We start from the raw sequence: 27,061 nt of genomic DNA on the forward strand, positions 1-27,061 counted from the left end.
GGCTGTGGCATAGTAGACTCAGCCTCCACCTGTGGCACTGGCATCCGAGTTTGGGCGCTGGTTCAGTTCCCAGATGCTTCTCTTCCAATCCTGCTCTCTGCTTATGGCCTGGAAAATCAGTGGAACATGATCCAAGTGCTTGAACCCCTGTACCCACATGGGAGACCCAGAAGAAACTCTTGGCTCCTGGCTATGGATTGGCCCAGCTCTGGCCATTGCAGCCATTTGGGGAGTGAACCAGTGCATGGAAGACGTTTCTCTCTGTTCTGCTGTCTGTAACTCTAGCTCTCAAACAAAATATTTGTTAGTTCCTCATTAAAATTTACATAAATTATTTTCTAACTTTCATGAGATGTTTCAGTTATTGCTTTTATCACTGTAATATTTTAATACATGCTACATCTAAATATGGCTCCAATTTCCAAGCTACTTTTCCGATAAGTTCCTTGAAGGAGAAAAGTGTCATTAAGGGAGTATTTATTTACTCAAATCCTACAGTTAAGAGCTTCTAGAGATGGAATGCATACTTAGCATGTGTTTGATTTCAGAGCCAGAGTATTCAACCAAGGACCTCTCTGACATTTAAAATCTTTTGCGCTCATAAAATTTGTCAATTTTTCAGAATGACCTATCCTGACCATTCCATATTATGTGTCATGTCTTCAGTCTGTCCTTTCAACTTCCTCTTTCACTACTTCCTTGTATTTATTCTATTTCTAATTTACCATTAGGCATATTGTATGTCTTGTATGCTTTGTGTGTATTGCTTTACTAGACTGGATGATCCATCAACTTTGGGTTGCTGTTTTATTCAAGAGTGTATCATTCTACCTAATAACTGGCACTGCATGCAAGCTAGATGAGTGTATATGACTCTGAGTCCAACTTCCTGGCTTCCTGTCCCAGTCCTGTAACCTATTAATTGTATAACCTAAGAAAGGAGCAAAATCTCCCTGTAGTTATTTATATCTAAAAACAGGGATTAATAATTACACTGTGATATAATCATTGGCAATATTACATGTGGTTATCTATACTGAGCATACATTAAACACATAATAAACCCGAGTATTTTTATTAATAAAAATCTCAATTCTCAAAAGTGATAGACATAAAATATGAACTAATAATTTTGGATTATAAGATATTTGGATCAAAATCCATTTAAAATATTCATGATCACTAGAAGCCCATAAAATCCCATTAAGAATGCTATAAATACATGTGTAAATGAGAAGAAACTTGCTGAAACTCCAACTAACTGAGGCCATACATGCTTAGGTCTCAAGATATTTTTATGCTCTATAAAGAAAAACACCATTGAACAGATTTGTGCTAGTCTGAATAACTTTACCTAAAAGAATAAACTGAGGTCTCATTCACATGAGGAGAAAGATGTCTAGTGAAATGTCCCACCTCGTTGCTTTTTTTTTTTTTTTTTTTTTTTTTTTTTTTTTTTTTGACAGGCAGAGTGGACAGTGAGAGAGACAGAGAGAAAGGTGAAAGGTCTTCCTTTGCAGTTGGTTCACCCTCCAATGGCCGCCGCGGCCGGCGCATCGCGCCTATCCGAAGGCAGGAGCCAGGTGCTTCTCCTGGTCTCCCATGGGGTGCAGGGCCCAAGCACTTGGGCCATCCTCCACTGCACTCCCTGGCCACAGCAGAGAGCCGGCCTGGAAGAGGGGCAACCGGGACAGAATCCGGCGCCCCGACCGGGACTAGAACCCGGTGTGCCGGCGCCGCAAGGCGGAGGATTAGCCTACTGAGCCGCGACGCCGCCCCTCATTGCCTTTTGATATCTATCCCATTAAATCTATATGCATAGAATCTATGACTATCACGAAGCTCAGAAAAATATGTACTTCATTTAAGGACAAAAGAATAGGTTCAAGGTCATCTTTCTAATTCAGAACAATGGGTTATAGAGCTGATTAAATATTCCAGTAATAAATGTAAATCCTAAGTCTTTCATAGGGAAAAACTCAACAATCATCAATGTCTAAACTACCCAACCGCTCCTAGGTAATAAATGCCTGAAACAATGCAATCTAATCATGAAATTTTAATGACTCAAAGTTGATTTTGCATGGCAGTGCTGCAAATGGGCTGCTTGGCCACTAATGTAAACTGTACATTCAATAACGTTATCAGATGTGGAAACTGGTGCATTTTAAGAAGCACCATCTTTCGAGTGAGAAGGCACTTTCATAATGTGTGGAATAATTTGAGAAAGGTTATTTGCTAAGCATCTAAATAATTGGTATGGAAAAACCTATTAGATTTTTCATTATAGTTCCAGAGACCAGAAATAAGAACAATGAATTAAACATATTACAAAGCATATGTTTTCAATATAAGCAGAGGTTTTCTTTTAAACCAAAGCAGCACACAATAGAATGAACTATCCCATAAAACAACATCCATCACTGAACCTCTGCAAGCTGAAGGATAAAAGACTATTCAAAAAAAGACTAGATCCAAAAAATTTTCTGGAAATAATATGAACTCAACACCCTCTATCTTTACAGTAAAGTGTTAGATTTAAAAGGTTTTTAAAAGAAAATACTGAATATTTTAATTGTAAAGTAAAACAGAATAAATCTGTGCACTGTTAGCCCTTGGCAAATCTCTTGGAAGACAATCAGGTGAATCACATTCTTCTAACATTATTTATCTTGTAAATGTTTCAAAGGAGATCTATAAAACCATTCCATCTCAAGTTCTATTTCAACAGCTAGTGGTAGCTCTGGGACAGAAAGGTCATAGTCTTTTTGAATAGAAGATCAAACGGATTGTGCACTGAGACCTCACTTACTCCTGCTAAGTACACATAAATTAGAAATAACCAGGTCACCTGGAACTGTTGTCACTCTCCACTTTAGCTCTCTGTGCAACTGTTAGTAGCATGGATGGAATGTAGTGGGCAATAAATTCCAATCACACTGAAGGCAAGGATTCCCTGTGGCTAATATATTACACATAGTACAATTTTGCATTGGAATAATTTTATTCTGCTGTATACCAGGGTCATAAATACATCAAATTCTGCTCTACTAAGTCGTTAAGCGAGAGTTAAGGAACTCAACTACTTAGGAATGTGTTAAAGAAATTTTGGTTTTTCATTCATAACTAGTGGCAAAAATCAGTCATGATAATTTTATCTTTTCTAATCATCTTTACTCGCTTTATTTCATGACAAAGAAGGAAAAAGTTATATATCAATTGTTTTGGGGTAATTTCTTGAAACAACTATGATTCATATATAGCTAGACATGCAAACTATGCTTTCCATTTAAAAATGGATACTTAACAGTTTATATTTGCATATTTGTGTATCACTAGACATGTGTATATAGGTTTTCATCAAGAATGACACACATCAAGTTACTGGAGGTTCTCACTAAAAAGCAGTATTTGAAGTGTTAACAAAAGAAAATTTTCTAACAATTATCTAAGTATTTTGTAATTTAAAATATAAAGAAATGCATGTTTAGCCTCGCGGTTGCACTGGGTCCTCAGTCCTTTCCTGCTTATGCAGATCTCAGGTGGCAGCAGTGATAGCTCGAGTAATTGGGTTCTTGCCACACACACAGATGCCCTAGGCTGAACTCCCAGCTTGGGGTTCTGACACCTGCCCAAGGCCATTGTGGATATTTGGGAATTGAACCAGCAGATGGTAGATTTCTCTTTCTCTCTCCCCTTCTATCTCTCCCTCTCTCCCCCACCCTCCCTCCTTCTCCTTCTGTTAGGATTTAACAAGCAAAGTTCAGTTTTATATTAATGTGACAATACAGAGTAAAACACACAGATCTAATATTAAGAAAATTGAATTTTTCTAGAAAAATATTTGGAGGGCTTAATATTTTAAGCAGAAAATTAATTTTTAGTAAACCTATAAGAATTAATTTGATTTTTCATTGAGTGTAGGCAAAGTACTTTTGAGCCTCAAGGAATGAATGGTTTTTGGCATGAGTTTCCCTGCTAGGTACATACTACCTTTACAATATAAAAACCTTTTACTACTCACAAATAAACTACATTAAAATGAAATGAGACCCTGTATGTTTTAGAAATAATTTTAAAGCAATAAAATTATGTCTAGCAGTGGTTTGGCATTTCCATCAAGTTTAACTGTCATAATGACTACTGTCATTACTGAAGACATGCAGATACTAAATGTAGCAAGTGAATGGAGAGTGGCCTTACTAGAGTAGTCACAGCCCCACATGGATGTGAAAGTCAGGTTTGAAAGAAGACACATTAACTCCTTTGGTGTGGTCATGAGCATAATTCCTGCCCATTCAGAAACTTTTAAAAAATTATCTAACATTTTGAGGTAAGTATTATAGGAAATCAAAGATTATTTTCCTATTATTAAAGTCTCAACATTACAATGATAGTTATTTCTTAAATATTTATTCATTTATTTGAAAGTCAGAGATACACAGAGAGAGATCTTTCAACTGCTGGTTCACTCCCCAAATGGCCGCAAAAGCCAGAGTTGCGCCAATCCAAAGCCAGGAGCTTCTTCCGGGTCTCCTATGTGGGTGCAGGAGCCCAAGAACTAGGGCCATCTTCCACTGCTTTCCAAGGCCATTGCAAAGAGCAGGATCAGAAGTGGTGCAGCCAGGTCTTGAACCAGTGCCCATATGGGATGCTGGCACTTCAGGCCAGGGCATTAACCCACTGCTCCACAGCGCCAGCTCCATAATGATAATTGTTATCTCATGCCCAATAGCTGTTATAGAATATTGACCACTTTAAACAATAACTTGGCATTTCAGAGTCTTATATGATATTACTTCATTACTGAGACTTATTTTCCCATCAGACATCATATTTTGGTTTTATTATTCAAGACTTTTAACTGCTGATAATTTACATAAATACACTGAACAGAAATAAATATAGGAAATAATGAAATGATTAACACCAGGGCAGGACATTTGGAGCAAAATTATCTCATGGTTCATTACTCATAATAATATAAAGTTTGTAAATTAAATACAAGTATTTCAATATTGGATGACTTTGCTTTATATTTGTCCTCAGAAATTTTTATGATGATCATTACTTTATAAGGTTATTTAACTTTTTTAAAATTTTGCTTCTTTAAGATTTTATTTATTTGAGAGGTAGAGTTACAAATAGAGAGAGGGAGAGACAGAGAAAGGGCTTCCATCCCCTGGTTCACTCCCCAAATGTCTTCAATGGCCAGAGCAGGGCTGATACAAATCCAGGAGCTTCTTCCTGGTCTCCCAAATGGGTGCAGGGGCCAAAGGACTTGGGCCATCTTCTTCTGCTTTCCCAGGCCACAGCAGAGAGCTGGATTGGAAGTGGAGCAGCCAGAACCAGAATCAGTGCCACTGATGCAGGAGTAGGCTTAGCCCATTGCTCTACAGCACCGGCTCAACATTTAATGTTAATATTGACACTTGGTTTATATTAAATTTGCTTTTAGTTCTATGCAACCATACTTGTTCAAATGTTTCCACCAAGACAGAGTTTGTAGTCTCAATTTAAAAAATATATAACTTGATTTCGAAGAAGATACACTTCCTCTTTACTAATGCTGCAAAGAGGTATAATTGGGTATGGATCACCCACCTGACCCCATCTGTCCTTCCTTGCCTATATTTAAGTCAGTATGTACACTTAGTTTTCTGCAGCTCACTAATGTGCAAAAAATAAACACACACAGGATTCTACTGCAGCCTGTGGTAGCTTACAGGGAGCAGACAGGGAATGAACAATAGAAAGGTGAGTCAAGGGCAAAACAAAGGAACAGAGAGACATGATAAAAATACAAACCAAGTCCAATTTGCATGGAGATATAAAGAATATGCATAGAGAAAGCTGTGTGCTGAAGACTCCATGTGGTACAAGAGCAAGTAGTTTCCCTCTGTCCTTGCAAAATTACAACTTCCCTAAAACCAAATGAGTTTTTCTTTCTACGGTAATATTCTTAATACTCCCTACCCATTGAGTTGAGTTCATTTGAAGACAGTTTTGTGCTTTCCTTGTAAGCCAAAGAACTGTGACTAAAATCAGAATATTCCTAAAAGAGCATCATTGTATTCCAAGAACTCAGTGGAAAATTTCTCACTAAAAATTTGTAAAGCAATTTTCCACTAGGAGTAAAATGAATCATAAGCCAATAATCAGAATATGGAGCATTGGCAGTTTTTAACATGGTTAAAACTTGATTATAGGTTGTATATTGCTACTTGTAGCATATTATGATTTATTATTTGTATAAAGGGAGCAACCCACAAAATTTAACACCAAGCTAAAAAATAGATTTCATGAAGTGTCTTGTATTTCAAAAGAAACATATTGAAATTTTAATATTATCATAGTTATTCATTAATAATGCATATTATAGCTTGAGAAACACTTAATAAAATTTAAGGTGCTACAAATACTTGTATGTATATATTTATATCCCAATATTAATGCAATTACATTAATACTGGACACTATTATTTACAAATATAATCTGTATGTGTGAAATGGGTACTCATCTTTTTCTCAAATGAATTTACCTGTTTGGTTTGTATGGAAAATTGTTAACTAAGAGCATGGAGAGGAATACCAAAAAAAAAAAAAAGACTTCAATCTACATAAACAATGATAAAAGTAAAAATAAACAGTTCCAAGTAGATTAAAGTCATTTCAAATGTTTAAATTATGATTTTTTTCTAATGTTACAAATACTTAATAATATTGGTATGGTGGTATGGAGTTATATACATAGTATTTAGGGAATATTTAATAAGATACATATAATTCACTGTCTTAATAAAATAAATGTATCGTAAAAAAATCTGAACATTTATACAAAGTTTCATATACAGGTCTTGACTGCAGCTTTTTTTGTAGTTATTGAAAACTCTAAGTAAAATTTATGTCCAAAATAAGAAGTTTGAAAAATATCCCAGATTATATAGTGATTTACATGGAAATATGAAAATGACGTATTAAAGGTAGCATGTAAGGGACCGATGCCATGGCACAGCAGGCTTAGCTTCCACCTGAGTGCTGGCATCCCATGGGTGCCAATTCGAGTATCAGCAACTCCACTTGTGATCCAGCTGCCTGTTTATGTTCTGGGAAACCAGTGGAAGATGGACCAAGTGTGTGGGTCCCTGTAGCAGCATGGGAGACAGGAGACCTGAAGAAGCTCCTGGCTTCTGGCTTCAGATGGGCTTAGCTCCAGCCACTGCAGGCAGCTGGGGAGTGAACCAGTGAGTGGAAGACTCCCTCTTGTGTGTGTGTGTTTGTGTGTGTGTGTGTGTATGTGTGACTGTATCTCCCAAGTAAATACATAAAAAAATTAAAAAAGGAAAAGGTAACATGTGGGTTGGAAGCATAATAGCATAACATAATATTTACTTAATTAAAATTAGATCACAATAGAAGTATATAACTAATTCATATATATACTTGAAAGAAACCATAAATTTTATTTTCTCTGGGTATTCAAGTTTCTTAGTGCTTTTTTTTAAGTTTTTGACATGGTTATCATAAGCTTATGTTATTTTACAATTAAGTGCATTTTAATTTCCAGTTGAGATTAGATGTGGACTAAAAGAACTTTCTTTATAGCAGCACTTCAGGCAAAACAGGTGGGGACCACATTATGAATTTTGAGGATAAAATCCATTACATTTTAATGAATGAAGCCCTAAAAACACTGGCAACAGAGTGATTCACAAGAATTCAAAAAATTTGAAGACAATAAAGGAGATAGTTATCTGCACTCAAAGAGGATACGGATTGAAATGTATCAAAATGCCTAGCTTTAGATGTGAAACAGAGTAAGGTATTATCCACTATATAAAGAATTGTAAAGTGGATCAGAGACCCTGAGCAATGATGTGGAATCATTTAGATTCAATAAGCTAAATATCTGACATTTGAATTTGATAAACCTGAACTTAGGGGCAGGCATGTTTAAAGATTCAGACACAATTTCAGAGTTTCCTTAGAGTCCTATACAATTACAGGTTTTAATTCCTCCCCTTTGCCTCTCTTTTTTATAACCTAGACTTAGATACAGGTGCCAGTGTTGTGACATAGATAAAGCTTCCACTTGCAGCACCTGCATCCCATATGGGTGCCTGTTTGGGTCCCCACTGCTCCACTTCCGATCCAGCTCCCTGCTAATGCACCTGGAAAATCAGGGGAAGATGGCCCAAGTCCTTTTGCCCCTGCAGCCATGTTGGAGACAACCCTGGCCATTGCAGCAACTTTGGAAGTGAATCAAAGACTTGAAGATTCTCTGTCTCTCTCTCTCGCTCTCTCTGTCTCACCCTAAGTGTGCCTTTCAAGTAAAAAATAAATCTTCAAAAAAAAAAAAAAAAACTTGTATACAAAAAAACAAAAATGAAGCTACTTTAGAGAACTATTTAAATCTTGTAGTGTTTTTTGAACTTTAAACAAAGGAGCTATTAAACAACATTGCTAATTTAACTCTTCTTAATAGCAAAATATTTATGCTGCCTGAGAATAACCAGATGGGCACAGGCCAGGAAACTTTTCCTTGTCTCTTTTCACAGCTCCATGAGCACATGGGCCATAGACTCACTCCTCCATCAGTCAACGGTACTTATGGGAGCAGCTACCAATCAGTACACCCACGTAACTCTGTTGTCCTATCAATAGTTTAATTGCACCTTCATACTTAGGCACTTTTGGAGAGAAATTAACTCTGGCCATGTTTGCCCTACTTTGCCATGGTTACCACCTCTTTATTCCACTCTTAACGGAGACTGATAATGACTTCTCTCAGATACTGATGTTCCTTATTCTCTCATTCCTCTCTCAAAAGCATTCAAAAAAATCTGTGACTGTTAATGGAACCTGGATAAGGCCAAATTATATAAGAAAAAACCTGAACATCATATTAACAAACACATAAATGTTTAAACTACAGTGAAGTTGTTGTACAGTGGTAAAGACAGAAAAAATCACTAACATCTCTATCCAGAACTCTGCCGGTGCTGTTGAGGAAAAGCATCTGTTTAACAGGATCCAACAACACCCAGTAATCCACGTTGTCCTTTAAAGAGAGTTCTATGGTGGGGTCTGGTCCTCCAGCAGTCCCTTTGATCAGCATGTTGTCCACCAGAATTGTACCTGCAAACCAAATAAAGTTTTCGAAAATATAATCTATGCATATTCACTCTTCAGCAAACATTAACAAATGCTATTAAATCTCATACTAATATGCTATTAAATCCCATCGTACCTACAAACACATTTTAAGCAGAAAAATCAGATATTCAGCATAACAAAGGAAGTGCTCTGTGCCAAAGAAGGCAAAAAAAAAAATCTTCATTAGAAATGATTTTGGGATGTTGAGGTAGGAGGCAGAGATTTAAATCTCGGTGAGCTTCACCACTTATTTCTTGTTTCTCTTGGACAACATGAAGCTGTTCCTCTCCCCGTCAATCACTTCTCACAGGAGTTATGAGTGAGTTTTACAGTGAACAAAAGGAAATGCCTGTAATAACAGAGTCTGATACTTCGATTCACTCAGTAAGACTTCTGATAGGAAAAGAGATATCTTGGCAAAAAGAGAAAGGAAGATAAAGGGATAGATAAAATAGTAAAGGAGTCTCCCATGGTGAGAACTGCTTTTCTTTTATTCTAGAGCAAATCCATAAAACATAAATCTTAATGCGAAAGACAAAACTAGTGTGCAGACACAATCGAAGCTATTCTTCTTTAAGACATCATCTGGTGTGTTCGGCTAGAAAAACAAACTATTCCCAAGTAACATGTTCATTCCTGTATTCTATTTTTTCAGCAGGCTGAATCATAGGTGGTTCTTGAATAATAGTTGAAAAGAGGGCATGTCTTTAACCTTCCCCACTCTGTTAAAAAATCTCAGGTATTTTACAAGTTGAACAAAAACAGCACTGATACAACTCAAATGCCATCTTCTCCTAATACAACAGCAATTTGATTGCCAAACAACAATGCACTACAGCTTAGAGCAATCATTATCTGCTAATCCATTTTATTAAACGTAAGGCATATAGCAGACATGTGGCTGTGCAAAACAAAAATGTATCCTCCCAGAGACATGGGAATTAATGGAAAATATCTAGAGAAATCATTGCCTTAGGAAAATGCATAGGATATATAGATAATCTATAAATATGAGTCTGGCTTGAAGATTATGATGTACAATGTACCAGCTGCCCTTTCTTAAGATACGTAATAGGCATAATTTTTTGTTTTAAAGATTTATTTATTTATTTTGATAGCATTACATAGAGAGGGAGAAAAAGAGAGAGATCTTCCATTTGCTGGTTGACTGCCCAGGTGGCCACAATGGCCAGCACTGGGACAGGCCAAAGCTAGGAGCCAGGCACTTCATCTGGGTCTCTCATGTGAGTGGCAAGGACCCAAGTACTTGCGCCATCTTCTGCTTCTTTTCCCAGATCATTATCAGGGAGCCGGATCAGAAGTGGAGCAGCCAGGACACGAGCTGGTATCCATATGGATGCTGGCATTGCAGGCAGTGGCTTTACCTACTATGCAACAACACTAGCTCCCTAAATATTTTACCAATACATAATTACAAAAAAAATTTAAGAAGCTAGGAAAAACTTCTCAGAAGATTTTTCTCAGCTATTTAACAAAAACAATAATTGTCTATAATATTTTCTTATAATAATATTACAAATGTATTTTATTTGGAAGGAAGCATGCTTCCTTTCTAACAATGAATCTAAGCAATGTTTAAACAAATTCTCTCACATACACATGCTTTTCTAAAGGAAAGCGATTTTCTTCTATTTTTCACATACTACCAAGTGAAAATGTAGATAGTGAGTGAAATTGATCTTTATATTTGATTGAAATGGCAACAATCCACAAATTATCCACCTCAGATCAGATGTTGATGGCATTTGCTCTACCAAAATATGTTCAAGGCTCTAGTACAAACTCATTTGCAAATACTTCTCACAGCATAAGTACAGATAAGTACTTCAATATGCAATTCATTATTCTATTATCTAATCAACAGAATGTACAATAGGCAGAACTAATGTTAACTTGACTCATCAGTGCATAACAGCAGCACTGTCAGATCATTCCACGTTATATATACACACTGAGCAAGCCCACTCAGGGGAGGGGGCATTAAGCTCTCCTTTATTTAAAACAATTTTTAAAACCAAACCAAGTTTCAACAGGTATTTTAACACTATTAAATCATGAAATGTAACACTACATCCAAACTTAAAATTTCTTCAATCAGCTTCTTCATATTCCTGGAAGTAACATGAATATTGTTCTGCCTTGGAGCTCATCCCTGTGTGCTTCAAGGAATGAAGAATGAACAGTTTGTGTTTCTATTGTGTGTTTAACAAGAAATACAATTCTGATTGTTATTTCACCAGAATATTCCACTCATGTTGCAAAAAAATCTCTCAAGATTTTCATCTGCCATAGTGATTTAGATCAAAACTTTGGGAAAGACAGCATAGTTAAGGCAGGCACGATGCAGGGAACAATGTTTTTGAACAAAGGACGTAGGTGCTCCTTACAGTTCTCCTGAAAAACCCTACTCCTCTTCCTTCCCCCACCCCAGAAAAATGAGTGACACCAATTTGAAAAGCAATGAATCAGAAACTCTTCTTCCTCTATCCAGTGGGGAGAACCCTTTCTTTCCACAGGTGTTAGCATTTCTCGGTCTGGGCTGCTGGTGCTCTGAGATGATGCTGGCAAGCAGCAACCAGCAGAATTGCCTGGGCATATTGAGAGAATGCAGTTCCTTTATTTTTCTCTTGCTTTGCAAATTACTCTTTTCATCAGTCAGGCCATTTTGCTTAATACCTTCCACACGATATTTAATTTCCATTTTTATCCTTGATGTTAAGTATAAAGACAATGATAATTTTTTAAAGGTTACATTGGGCAAACCTAAGAAGAAAGCTAGGTAGCTCTTAATATCAGTCTGAACAAAGAATATTAGTAGGGGTGAAAAGACCTATTACTTGACAAGCAAAGGATCAACAGGTCCTGACCTTGAAGAGATCTGCCTTGCAGAATAGGTGATATCCAGTGAGATTCCTCTTGCATGAAATTGTTCCTCCATTACAATAAAAAACAGTGGTAATTAGGAAAAGGGAATTAAACTTAGCTTAATACTCATAGAATTTAAAAGAGCTGGCCCTGGAATTAACAGGTTTAGATTCTGTCATGGACCCTTCCCTTACCAGCTATATGAAAAAGAATCAGCACAGACTTCCCTCCTCTGTAATATTAGTATCACAGAACAGATTTTTCTAACACCATATGGATGTTCCTGAAGAAAGAACTGGATTCTAGAATGTCTAAGATAATCATCACCACAATAAAAATATTAGCACAGTTAATTGTTGTGACACTTTTAGCAATATCACACTCAGTTTTCGACATCTTTGACTATTGAGATTTGTGCTTCTTTCTTTAAGGACTAGGCAATGAGGGTCATTTTCTTCTAACTGGAGACTGTTTTACCAAAACTTGAAAGTTAATCCACTATTATTCTGTTAACATATGGCTTCCATTCAAAGAACTATCTTAGCAGCTCTTTAATCTGTATTACTATATTCTTCAGAGATATTAGCATAGTATCAGTTACACATGTTCATGTAATCATCAATGCATAGCCTACTTACATTAAGTGTTTCAGATTTCATTTTTATTAAGATCTTGTTACATTGGTAAGCTGTTTTTTAATTGTAAAGAATGCTTAGATTACATCAATACAAGTATACTGGAAAATAAATACAACTATATAGTAGTCTGATTATACCAATTTCCTTCCTCTATTTATCATTCATGTATATAGATAATTCGCATACAATAGGAGCCTCTAGGATCATTTTGATGACCAAATGAGCTGACAGCACATGTAAGCTGCTAATTCCAGCTCTTGTTACAGAGTAATGACACAGAAATAGGAACTGTATTTGTTGCTCATGATATTAGATTCTTTTTGGTATGAAAAATGTCAGAGAAGAAAAAATGCCTTTTTTGGTCATAGGAGTCTTTACAAAGCAAGTCTACTGTTCAGGTCACAGAACAGGGATTATCGTGTTTCATCAACACATAGGTACAGAAACCTATCTGGAAGAATTCACATGGATTAAAATGAAAAACAGCAAAATAATAATTATGAGAATTAGAAAGTAGGGAGGGGGTCGTTGCTGCGGGTACAGCTGTGAGTGGCAGCGCTGGCATCCCATATGGGCTCTGCTTCAAGTCCCAGCTGCTCCACTTCTGATCCAGCTCTCTGCTATGCTATGGCCAGGGAAAGCAGTAGAAGATGGACCAAGTCCTTGCACCCCTGCACCCATGTGGGAGACCTAAAAGAAGCTATAGACTCCTGGTCTCAGAAAGGCCCAGCTCTGGCTCCAAGTGAGGCCAACAGGCAAGTGAACCAGCAGATGAAAGATCTCTCTCTCCCTCTCTTTCTTTCCCCTTTCCTTCCTCTGCCTTTGTAACTGTCTTTCAAAACAAATAAATCAAAGAAAAAGTGGGGAGAGAAGGCCCATACTATATTAAAATTGTAAAGAGGATCTCATGTCTCCAAAGGCCATGTCTTCTCATATATCAGCCTAACTATCAGGGAACCCATCCAAGCCTGCAATTACTAGAGTGGTCCCCATTCCTTTTACTTCCTCATCTAATTCTTAATTTCCTCATCAAATGTCAAATTGGAATTGATTGATGGAAAAGAACTCTTCAACAAATACATACCGAGAGTTTATTTACATGGCTAAACAGGTATAGCAGCACTGACTTAAGCTGCTCTGGGGTATTAAAGGAACAAAGGAAGGACTATATTTCCATGAGTCTGACTGACAGAAATTTTGGTAAAGTAATAAAATAAACAAACAGTGAAGAGCCCATGGGACAAAAGGAGAGAAGACAGAGACAGCACTGCAGCCACTCCCTCTGCACAGCCAGCTGCTGGCTGTTAACTGCCATCTTACCACTTCAATGTAGGAAGAAATTGCCATGAGCCCCACTGCTCAGTTTTACTCGAGAGGGAAGTCCACAGTCAGCCACTGACTTTTACTTCAGCTTGGAGGTCTGACTAGGGACTGAGCAACTACCAGGCTTGGCGCAGGGAAGCCACTTTGCTTGCTTTCTTACTCCCCCACTCTCACAGAGTGGCAGCGCACCTCTGTTCTCCTACAAGCATCATAGTCAGAGTCAGGGCAACATGTGAGGCGAAGGACAGGTCCCCTGCATCCTACAACTGCGGGAGTTTTGGGGCATTAGCCTGAGTTACACCCACATACTCTATGTAAGTAGGATTCACCTTAGCTTTTCGGGGCTAATACAACATATAACCCATAACACAATCTGCTCCTACTTTGGAAGACTTGAGTAAAAACCCCAGTATATTCTGCAACAGCAGGACTGTAACAAACTACATTAAATTTCTTGGTTCCTCTGGAATCTACCCAGTGGACACATTGAAGAACCTGCATGCATTCCAATTCTCTGGACTCATACCCTCCAGAGTAAAATTTCCTGTATACTGTGTAGTTATTCTGTAGAAATCAAACAGGGTTCACTTCACATCCTAAGTCCTAGGACTAGGGTTGTAGGTACTATAAGCCATAGCACCAGCTGGACTCTCCTAGCATGATCTGAGGGAGGGTCCATCTGTGTTAGAGTTCTACAGTCATAGCAATTGGCACCACAAGCCCTGGCATCCCTCAGCTTACCATTAGGACAATGGGGCAGCCACCTTTGTCTCCCTCAGCAACAAGAACAAGGCCCTGGCTATTACATTCAGAGAGACTGACACTGACATCTCTGTGGACCAAAGAAACACATCCAAGTAAACCTGTATTCATCTCAAAGTCACAATTCTACTCCTACCAACTATAGACTAGTCTACTGTGTCATTTACGGACATAGCTTATACTGATTAAACAAAAGAAATCACTCAGAGACTATACTCCTGAGCTCACTGGGAACGAAAGCCAAATCAACAAGCCAAGTAATATCCTGCATTCCACCTAAACTGTAGACTGTTTCATAATAAAATCAACTCTATAAAGAAAAAGGAAGTAATACAACAAATGGGCAGACATCAATGCAGGGACACAGGAGACATTAAGAAGCAAGGTAAGAGGATTCTCCCAAAAGAATACAAGGCTCCTCCAGAATTAGATTCTGAACTGAAAGACATCTATGAAATGGTAGATATAGAATTCAAAATAATGATTGTTAGGAAACTCAACAAGATGCCAGAGACCCTAGGTAGATTAAAGCAAAGAAGAAATCAATAAGTGACATGAATGAAAGTACTACTAAGGAGACAGACCTCATTAAGAAGGAAAAAACAAATTTTGGAGATGAAATCTTTGATCACTCAAATTAAAAATACATTTAAGAGCTTCAACAGCAATATAGACCAAGTGGAGGAAAGAATTTCTGAAGTTGAGTACAAGAATTTTGATATAACACAAACACAAACAAATGGAGAAGAATAAAAATTAAGAAGAAAGTCTATGTGAAATATGGGGTGCTGTGAAACAACCACTGTTCATATTAGAGATATTCCTGAAGGAGAAGAAAAGTTAAAAAGCAGTAAATTCATGTTAAATGAAATAATAGTTGAAAATTTCCCAGGTCTTCAAAGAGACATGGACATCCAGATACAGGAAGCTCAAAGAACCCCAAAGAGACTCAACCAAAACAGGTCTTCTCTCAGACATATTGTTCTCAAATTTCCAAAGTTAAAGGCAAGGAGAGAATCTTACAGACAGTAAGAGAAAAGTGTCAAGTTACACATAAAGGAAAATCGATTAGATTAACATCAGACTTCTCAGTGGAAACCCTGTAGTCCAGAAGACAGTGGGATGATATATTGAATTTCTTAAATGAAAAAACTTCCAACCAAGAGTATCATATCCAGAGAAGTGATCCTTTAAAAGTTAACTGGGAAATATTTCCCAGTTAAGTTACAACTGAGAGAATTCACCATCAGATGAGTCATATAAGAAATTTTGAAGGGAGTCCTGCATTAGAAATAAACATCATGGAGGTTGGTGCTGTAGTACAACAGGTTCAGCCATGGCCTGAATAGCTGGCATCCCAATTTGGGTACCAGTTCAAGTCCTGGCTGCATCCATTTCTGACCCAAAACCCTGCTAATATGTCTAGGAAGGCAGTGGAAGATGGCCAAGTTCTTGACCCCTGTACCCATGTGGGAGACCTGGAAGAAGCTGCTGGCTCCTGGATTCAGCCTGGCCCAGCCCTAATCATTGCAGCCCATTTTGGGAGTGAACCAGCAGATGGAAAATCTCCCATTCTTGTGCTCTCTCATTGTCTCTTTCTCTTTCTCTCCTCACCTCTCAATTTTGCCTTTCAAATAAATAAATTTAAAAAAAAATACACATCTTGAAAACACTTGACACCACCAAATTCACTAACAGAGTAGGTAGAATCATTATCAAATCTACTAAATGACAGATCATACTTAGTTCTCATCAATAATAACCTTGAACGTAAATGGGTTAAATTCACCAACAAAAAGACTTAGGTTGGCTGAAAGGATACAAAACCAGGACCCCATTATATGCTGCCCACAAGAAACTGATTTCACAATATCCACACAGACTGAAAATTAAGGGTTGAAAATGATATACCAGGCAAATGGAAACCAAAAGTGAGGTTTAATTATCCTGATATCAGGTAAAACAAACTTTAAATCAAAAACTTTAAGAAGGGACAAAGAAGGACAATATATTTTGATGAAAAGTTCTATTCAGCAAGAAGACATATCATAAATATACACACACCTAACACAAGCCCACCCAGATGCATATAGAAGATACTATTAGAACTAAAAGGAGAGATATACTCCAATATAATAATAGTGAGTAACTTTAACATTCCACTGTCATCAGTGGACAAGTCATTAAAGAAATTAAAAAGGAAATCAAAAACTCTTCAAAATAAATGAAAACACAATATATAAAACCTGTGGGATATAGCAAAGGCAGTACTAAGTGGGAATTTTATAGCACCAAGTGCTTACATTAAGAAACAAAGGAGATATGTCTCAAATTAAAGATCTAATGATACATCTTAAAGACTTAGAAAAACAAGAATTAACCAAATCCAAATCAGCAGGAGGGAAGAAATAACAAGGATTAGAGAATAAATGAAATTGAAACTGAAAAAAAAAAAGAACAAAAGATCAACAAAAAAAGGTCATGTTTTAAGGAAATAATCAAAATAGATAAACATCTAGTCAGATGAACAAAATAAAAAAGCAAAAATTAGAGATGAAAAAGGAGACACTGCAACCGACTCTGCTGAGATACAAAAGAAAAGAAACTACTATGAAGAACTACATGCTAATAAACCAGAAAACCTCAAAGAGATGGATAAATTCCTGTATTCATATAACCCACCAAAATTAACTCAAGAAGATGTAGGCAACATAAACAGGTCCATAACATGCAAGGACATTGAAGCAGTTAAAAGACTTCCACCAAGGAAAAGTCTGGGAAGTGATAGCTTTACTAATGAATTTCACAGAACAATCAAAGAGGAAGTAACTCAATATTCTTCAGACTACTCCAAAATACTGAACAGGATGGAATTCTGCCAAACTCTTTTCATGAGACCAGCATTACCTTGATATGAAAGAAATGACATGGAAAGAAAACTACAGAACTCTATCCTTAATGAACCATATCAAAGAGAATACATCATGATGAAGTGGGATTTATCCAAGAAATGCAAGGGTAGTTCATCATTCACATGTCAATAAATGTTCTAAATCACACCAATAGAATGAAGACCAAAAATCACATGGTCATCTCAATAGAAGCAAAGAAAGCATGTGATAAGATCAACACCCCTTCCTGAAAAATACCTTCCAGAAATTAGGTATAGAAGTAACATTCCTCAAAATTATAAAGATTATATATCACAAACCAACATCCAGTATCATACTGAATGGGGAAAAACTGAAAGCATTTCCCCTCAGATCTGGAACAACACAAGGATGTCCACTTTTGCCATGTGTAATCAGTATAGTACTGGAAGCCTGGACTTGAACCAACACCCAAATGGGATGCCAGCCTCAAGGTTGTCAGCTTTACCTGCTACACCACATTGCTGGACCATTAGGAATAAATTTAACCAAAGAAGTGAAAGATCTCTGCAATGAAAATCAGCAAAAATTCATGGAAGGAATCATCAAGGACATACACACAGAAAATACTTTCCTTGCTCATTGATTGGGAGAATGAATATCATTAAAGTGTCTATACTACCTGTACAGATTCAATGAAATCCCTATTAAAATATCAGCAATGTTTATCAGATTAGAAAAAGCAATCTGAAAATTCATATAGAATCACACACACACACACAAAAAAAAAACCCAGAATAGATAAAGCCATCCTGAGCAAGAAAAAAAAAAAATCAAGCTGGAGGCATCACAATGCCCGACTTCAAAGCATACTACAAAGCTATTGTATAGCGTGGTACTGGCATAAAAACAAAAACATAGATCAATGGAACAGAACATACAGTTCAGAAATTAATCCATGTATATTTAGCCAATTTTTTAACAAAATGCTCAGACCATACAATGGAGTAAGGATACTCTCTTCAGTAAATGGTGCTGGAAAAACAGGTTTTGTATCTGTAGAAGAATTAACCAGATCTACACCTCTTACCATACACAAAAATCAACTCAAGATAGATCAAAGACCTAAATTTAAGAATGCGACTATGACGCTGCTGGAAAAAAGTGTAGGGGAAACACTCCAAGACATAGGTGTGGGGGATGACTAAACACGTGGAACTCTATCAAACTCAGAGTCTTTTGCACAGCAAAGGGTATAATCAATAGAGTGATGAGACATCCAAGGGAATGGGAAAAATATTTACAAAGCATTCAACAAAAGATTAATATCTCAAATATAACAGCAACTTAAAAAAAAAACAATAAACCAAGAAATGAAGTTGAGAAATGGGCAAAGGACTTCAATAGACAGTTCTCAAAAGAAGAAATACAAAGGTCAACAAATCTGAAAAAAATGCTCAATATCTCTAACCATCAGGGAAGTGCAAATGAAAGCCACAATAAGATATCACCTCACCCCTGTCAAAATGGCTAAAATTCAAAACACATACATTTATAAATGTAAAAATACCTTCATATTTAGGCAACTGCTAAAATCTGTGTATTCTATTGTGAATAAGATATTAAGGAAATACATACATCAGTTATTTTAGAGTAGACTTTATACTAATTTTGCTTATATCTCACTTATTGTGGGGAGCAACTCGGACTAGACTAAGTTACTGGAATTAAGACTTATTCTATGCATCTGCTCTCCCACAATATGGCGCTGGGAGAGGAGAGAACAGCTTCTACGCAGCTGCCTCTTGCCAACTTGAGTGATGACCTCCAGGAGCTGATCCTGCTCCTGATTGGAGGAGAGCAGCGTACTCGGTGTGTGGGCAGCCGAGTTGGGATTGGTGGATGAGGACTATAAAGGAGGAGAGAGACAACATGCACCAGGAACATCTAAGGGGAACATCTATCTGAAGGAACACCTGTGCAGCCCCCGAGAGAGCCGGCCGGCGGTGTGCCGCTCCCCCGCGGAAGTGGGGAAAGTGGCCAGGGGGAACCGCCCTTCCACGGAGGTGGAAGGGTCGGTAGCCAACCCGGGAAGAACCAGCAGCAAACCCGGGAAGGGCCGAGCAGACAAAAGAACAGCACAGGGTCCTGTGTCGTTCCTCCACGAAGACGGGGAGCAACACTTATCCAGTTAACGTTTGAACTATAGAGTTTTAGAACAATAGGAATTTAGCATCCATTTCTACATTTGTGAAAGAACTCCCAAAAGTTCACAGAAGGGCCATCATTATGGCATAGCAGCTAAAGCTGCAGCCTATGAAGCCAACATCCCATATGGACGCCAACCGTGTCCTGGCAGCCCACCTCTAATCAAGCTCCCTTGGCTCAGAGATAATCAGTGGAAGTTCCCCTAAGTGCTTGGTCTCCTGCCAGCCATGTGGGAGATTGAGGAAAAGCTCCTGGCTTAGGGCTGGCTCAGCCCTAAACATTTTGGCTGCTTGTGGACCAAACCAGCAGATGGAAGATTTCTCTCACTCTCTCTCTACCTCTGAGTTTCAAATAAATAAAATAAATAAATCTTAAAAAAATATTTATCCCTGGTATGCAAGTCTCAGTATATGCATATAAATGTGATATATTATACTAACAAAGAATAAAAACAGTATGATTATCCCAATAGATGCAGAAACAGCATTGGATAAATTTAAAAAAAAAAATCCTTTCACAATAAAAACTTTAAGCAAATTAGTTTTAGAAGCAACATTCCTCAACACAATCAAGGCACAGTATGACAGACCACTGCCAGATTCATACAGAATGGGGAAAAGTTAGAAGCATTTTGCTTAAGATCCAGAACCAGACAAGGATGAAAATTAATTATTGAAATCAAATTTTTCTGTAATGTATTTCTAATGGGAACTTTGAGAAGTCATAAGATCCTCATATTTTATCTTTTGCCATGATTCCTAATGAACGAATCTTCCTTTATTGCTTATGGTATTTCTTTGAATATTTTAGCACCAAAAAAACTGACTTAACATTAGATTTATGACAGCTCAGAATTATCCCAGAATACCCAAAAACCACATTATTTCTGTACAATTTATAGAGATAAATATTTCCAATGCCTTATATTACAAATTAAATCTGTAATCAGAAGAAACAGTTGAGAACTATCATATAAAATATCTTGCTTTCCATAATTTAAACCTAGATTTGGATTGAGCAGAAACTCCGAAACTATAATAAGCGAAACTGGTGGAAGATATATTCATCATTTCACTACCACAAATTAATTCTACCCTCACTTCTTTTTAGCATCTAAATAATATGAAATATATTTAACTGATAAAATCAAAATCAAAACCATATTTAACCATAAACTCTACTTATAAGTCTGATTAATTCTTCTATAAATATAAAAACTTTAAAAAGGGGAAACACTTATTGTTTGCTAATATTCTTTTCATTGTCAAGTTTAACAAGCTTAATTCTTGTATACTGTAAACTCTAAGTGCTATCTAATAATTTAATATCTATAAACATCTTAAATTACATGTATAACTAACCGAGCACCAAAAAGGAAACCTGTGGAAGTGAAATGGACACTATAAGAAACAGTGACTTGATCAGCCCTTGTCCTGACTGTTGATGAACACCTTAATACTTTATCCCTTTTAGTATTTTTTTGTTCTACTTAATCCTATACCATTGGTTGCACTCTGTAATTAATACACAAAATATAAGGGAGCAACCAAGACTTTAAGCATATCATCTCCAAGCTATCTCTGTTTTCAGAATTCAGCAGCTTAATTCACCAACCCCTCATGTGAACAGCTTCTAAGTGACAAAGGCTGGTGGTAACAGCGTTGCATAATACTGCAGATGTGAACTCTATGCTATGCTCCTCTGTCTTAAAATAAAATGCCCTGAGGTTGGAAATAAGGTTGTATGGCTACCTCACAATTGCAAAAGGCAGTGAGGAAAGCCATTCTCTGAGTATATTAACACTGGTTCAGGCAGAAGCTGGGTAGCCATGTAATGAGCCTGTATTAAAGACTATCCCCATGAAACTAGTGTGTTGCCTCCTTCATGAAAGTTCTGTATTCAGTATTTTTTTTTTGACAGGCAGAGTGGACAGTGAGAGAGAGAGAGAGAGACAGAGAGAAAGGTCTTCCTTTGCTGTTGGTTCACCCCCCCCCCACAATGGCCGCCGCGGCTGGCGCACTGCGCTGATCTGATGGCAGGAACCAGGTACTTATCCTGGTCTCCCATGGGGTGCAGGGCCCAAGCACTTGGGCCATCCTCCACTGCACTCCCTGGCCACAGCAGAGAGCTGGCCTGGAAGAGGGGCAACCGGAACAGAATCCGGTGCCCTGACCGGGACTAGAACCCGGTGTGCTGGCGCCGCAAGGTGGAGGACTAGCCTAGTGAGCCGCGGTGCCGGCCTTGTATTCAGTATTACAGGTGGTCAAGTGAGCCTTAATGAGACCATCTTACTGAATGTACATGTTAATCTCATCCCCTATACTCACTTTGTGCATAGAATCATGTATTTATTCCTATTAAGACCAAGAAACACAAACCAAAACAGCACCCTCAGTAACATCCCGAATCAACAGAAGAAAGTACATGGAACTCTTCAAGAAAGTTGAACACTCCCCTTCCCAATACATTTGTAAAACCTTACTGCAATGTGTGTCTTTGGACACCTTTGCAGGGTATGAATAAAGGGTGTGTTTTCTACATACAAGTAAAAATAATCCATCCCTCATTTCCATGACCCTGAGCCTTTCAACTCTTCTAATTAATGCTTCTCATCTTTAATAAACATGAATCTCACAGAGATCATGTTAGAACTACACATTCTGATTTGGTAGATTTAAAAGTGGGCTTCTAGTTGATAGCTCAGGCTGCCTGTCTGCATATCTTGTTTATGCAACTGGGCTTTCTCAAAATGTGTAGCCCAGACTGAAGTATCAGTTTCTCACGTGAAGTTCTGACTCCACTGCAGAACACTGATAGAAATTGATGGTGTGGGGGCCCTACAGGCAATCTTTTAACAAGCATCCATGTGATTCTGATCCTTGATGAAGTAGGAGAACCTTGTTTTAATAGTAAACTTGGGTTGCTCAAACATTTTGACCTCATTAACTATAAGCTATCATCAAAACCTGGCTTAATTAGCCAATGTGGCAAATTATTAACACCACTTTTCAGTGTGTTCTAACCACTACATTAAACCCTAAATCCAAGGTGAATGCACTAGTGAAAAGGAATTCAGTCCAGGCAAACATTTTTATTTCATTTGCCATTGTCTAACACTATTAGAATTCCCTCATATACATGCTTTCTAGCTCCAAGATAATTGAGTGTGACAACATCCTATTATCTACTTTGGTGTATGGGTCAAGGTGTTTTGGGACACATCTTAAAGAGTTCCTGCTAGGCTAGCACTTAGTTTCTTACAGGCCTACTGGCAATGAAGGTGGGTTTTGAGAATCATCATCATAAGCTTGTGAAGAAATTGTCCAGCTGGATTTAATGTAAAGCTATTGATCAGAGGAGGATTTATTAACTAAGGACTAAAGAGTCTACGTTCACTGGACAGAGATGTTCATCTAATTCAGAGGTTCAATGCTCTCAGCCTTATAATTTTCCATCTCATTTCTCAGGATAACTCATTTCCCCATTGTCATTTGTCAGTACCATTTATTTGGCTTAAGAGACCTTAAAGGGTTGCCAACTCAGGCAGTCCTGTGTACCTTGATACACAAAGAGGTGCATGGCTCTTTCAAAGCTGCCATGGATACCTTTCTGGATCTCCATGTGTGTTCTTATTGTATTCTGTATCTGTCAATTTCACATTTTCCCTATATACATTTTTTAGGGTTGCCAGGGGAAACCAAATGTAACCATAATTACTACCATTGTCATAGTGATTAAATGCTCAGCCACTTGATAGTACAATACTCTACACCTGCACTTCATCCCATGCCACTACAGGTGCTAATTTGTGTAATTGTAATGCCATGCCTGGCATAGATTATCCATATGCCATTTGGATCTCTCACTCTCAGGGAAAAAAAAAATATTCCTGGCTCCTCAAATGTATGCAGAATCCATTCCAAGAATTTCATTATTAGTTTTTCTTTTTTTTCTTGGAGGCAAATCAAGTACCAATTACTTTATTATTTAGTATAGCAGCAAGAAGATGTCATCCTCAAACTGGGCTAATTCAACCTGGGGTTAATAAAGCAAAGTTTAACAGACATGGATAGAGTATAAACAACAAGGGGCAATATAATGCATTGAAACAAACAAAGGTATAGAGAGAAGTGTCTCCAGGAGGGGTGAAAAAAGCAAACTCCAGAAGAACATAACAGAAGCCACTTTTGGAAAAGAAGGCAGCCACCTTGGAGAGAACCTATAGGGACAGGCCAAGGCAACAGATACATATTTGTAACTCTTCTTTTTCCCTTCAACTTATTTTCACCTTGACAATTAGTGCTTAGATTGTACAGACAGCATGTATAACATTACAGCATACTCAACAATTTTGCTTCAATACACCATCAACAGCAAATACCTCAGGTTATTTAATAAAAATATAGTAGTTAATTTAAAAACACTGTTATCCAATTTTCAAAAATTAGGAAACAAATGCTAGGGAACCATTAAAACAGTCTCTTTGTTTTCCTGTTAATATTATTTAGAGTCTCTACTTGGCTGACTGTTAGATTTCAGAAATAATGGCAATGGACACACAACCCTGTAACCTGGACTTCCTGGTATATTGACTAATCCCTACTATGAACCAAATTAACCTGACTGGTTACATTTGGATGTTCCTTACTTCAGGAAAGCCTTTCTCAGCTCTAAGCCAATCTCTCAACAACTTCTTCATGTGGCCCAATAAAGGTCCATTGCTTCATAAAGCTGATAAGAAATGACATTCATCTAACGAAAACACATTCAAAACAGGATGTTCATTATGCTTCATCATTGTATTAGTCACTGTACAACTTTCCTTTCAACGAAAAACTGAAATGAAAATTTCAATGAAAATTTGCTCCTAATCCATCTTCCACTCTCACGCCTCCCACGATTTGGAACATTTTGCAGTAAGGCTTTTATTCCAATGTCCAACCCCAAAGAAAAACAAAATTAAATAAATAGGTCTGTCCAAGTTACCAATACCTACATGTTGTTAAATTGTGTAGTCAGTTTCAATTTTTGATTTACCCACAATAGTTCATCTTGATAATCACTCTGTTCTCTACCTCTCTGCTCATTGACCTGAGTATCAGTCTTTTGATTTTGATTTACTTCTATTTCTTTGTTTTCTCCCTTTCGGTATCACTATTCATAATTCTTAAATGTCTAAGTTAATTTTGCATGCCTTTTTTATCTCCTGAAATCTCATCTATAGTATTCTTTAAAGATTTATTTATTTATTTATTTGAAAGTCAGAGTTATACAGAGAGAAGGAGAGGCAGAGAGAGAGAGACAGAGGTCTTCCATCTGCTGGCTCACTCCCCAGATGGTTGCAATGGCCGGAGCTGTCCCGACCAAAGCCAGGCACCAGGAGCCTCTTTGGGGTCTCTGATGTGTGTGCAGGGGCCCAAGGATTGGGCCATCTTCTAGCGCTTTCTCAGACCGCAGAGAGCTGAATTGGAAGTGGAGAAACCGGGACTCGAACCAGTGCCCATATGGGATGCCAGCACTGCAGGTGGTGGCTTTACCCGCTACACCACAGCGCCGGCCCCAGTATTCATATTTCTGAAATCATTATTTATTTGAAGGTTGGACTGACAGAGCAAAACAAAGAGACACAAAGAGATTCTCCATCTGCTGGTTCATTCCCCAAGTGACCACAACGTCCAGAACTGGGGGAGGGTAAAGCCAGGAAGCTAAAAACTCCACCTGACACCCACGTGAGTTACAGAGGCCCTAGTAATTGGGCCACTCATTGCCTTGAATATGTAAGTTCATTTTTTGTACATCTTTTTTAATTGTTACCCTACATTTCATTTATACTATGGCGTAGCAGGTAAAGCCACCGCCTGCAGTGCCGGCATCCCTTATGGGTGCCGGTTTGAGACCCGGCTGCTCCATTTCCAATTCAACTCTCTGCTACCGCCTGGGAAAGCTGTAGAAGATGGCCCCAGTCCTTGGGCTCCTGCACCCGCATGGAAAGACCCAGAAGAGGCTCCTGGCTTCCTATCAGCAAAGCTTTGGCCATTGTGGCCAACTGGGGAGTGAGCCAGTGGATGAAGGACCTCTCTCTGCCTCTCTCTAACTCTGACATTCAAATAAATACATAAATTTTTAAAAAAAAAGATTTATTGATTTTAAAGAGTGACAGTAAATGGAAGAGACAGAAAGTGAAAAGAGATCTTCCACCCACTGTCTCATTTCCCAAATGGCAAGGCTGACTAGGGATAAGAAGCAGGACAAAGCCAGAAGCCCAGAACTCCACCTGGGTCTCCCATATGTGTTGCAGGGGGCTAAGCACGTGGGACATCCTTCATTACCTTCCAGGTGCATTAGTACAGAGATGGACCAATGCTGATATGGATTGTTGACTAAACAGTGAGCAGGTTAACCTGCTGCATCACAGTGCCATTCCAAACACTATCAATGTATGACTCCAAAACTTACAAATTTACTCTAGACTTTTTCCAGGACTGAGGACACAAAGGTTAACTGCCTCCTCCACAATTTCACTCATATGTCTAATAAGCAAATCAATTCAAGATAGGCTAAGAGGTTGCTCTGGATGTTTCTACGTATTTCTGATTTCTGTGTCTATTTATCATTGTTTTTCTCACATTAGTGCAGGGACTTCCCATGTTTCCAAATTTTCTAGGCTGATAATCTATTAACCATATTGACTCACTCACTTCATTCCCATATCAAGTCTGCAAGAAAATCCTTTTTACACACAGAATAGGAATGTATCCAGAATGAGATCCTTTAATATATTTTGACCACCATAATCTGTGCCAATTTTGTGTTTTTGCCTCAATTATTTCGATAACTTCCTAAATGGTCTTCCTGCTTTATCTTCCTTCAGTCCATTTTCAGACAACCACCAAAACTATCTTTCTGAAAATTCTCTAATGTCTCTCCATCCTCCATAAAGTAAAAGTCAGATGTCCTTTTATAGTTCTAAAATATCCAGCAGGATTTGCTGCTTTTTGCTACTAGCCCTGCAGCTATTTCTCCAAAACACCAAGCAATCTTCCAGCATAGCCTCTTAGTTCTGTTCCTAGAACATCCTTACTCAGAAAAACTCAAGGCTTATTTCCATATCAAATTCTGACTTCTCTTGTACAGCAATATCACTTTGTCAATGAAGCTTTCTCTATTTAGTGATCTCTAACATACCATACAAAATGTACTGAATCATATTTCCACTTC

At 37.8% G+C, this 27,061-nt stretch overlaps 1 protein-coding gene across 5 annotated transcripts in view; it reads right to left on the reverse strand.

Moving 5' to 3' along the window:
- The window catches only part of PCDH15 (protocadherin related 15), a 1,661,037-nt gene that overhangs the window by 515,031 nt on the left and 1,118,945 nt on the right, over positions 1-27,061 (reverse strand). For all 5 annotated transcript variants that reach the window (XM_089314076.1, XM_089314072.1, XM_089314075.1 and 2 more), the window contains one exon: positions 8,978-9,138. In XM_089314076.1, the coding sequence (XP_089170202.1) occupies positions 8,978-9,138 (161 nt within the window). The remainder of the gene's footprint in view (positions 1-8,977; positions 9,139-27,061) is intronic.

This window comes from Oryctolagus cuniculus, chromosome 15, assembly GCF_051225735.1.
Source record: "Oryctolagus cuniculus isolate XC-2025 breed Fujian yellow rabbit chromosome 15, ASM5122573v1, whole genome shotgun sequence".
In the NCBI taxonomy this organism is placed as follows: domain Eukaryota; kingdom Metazoa; phylum Chordata; class Mammalia; order Lagomorpha; family Leporidae; genus Oryctolagus; species Oryctolagus cuniculus.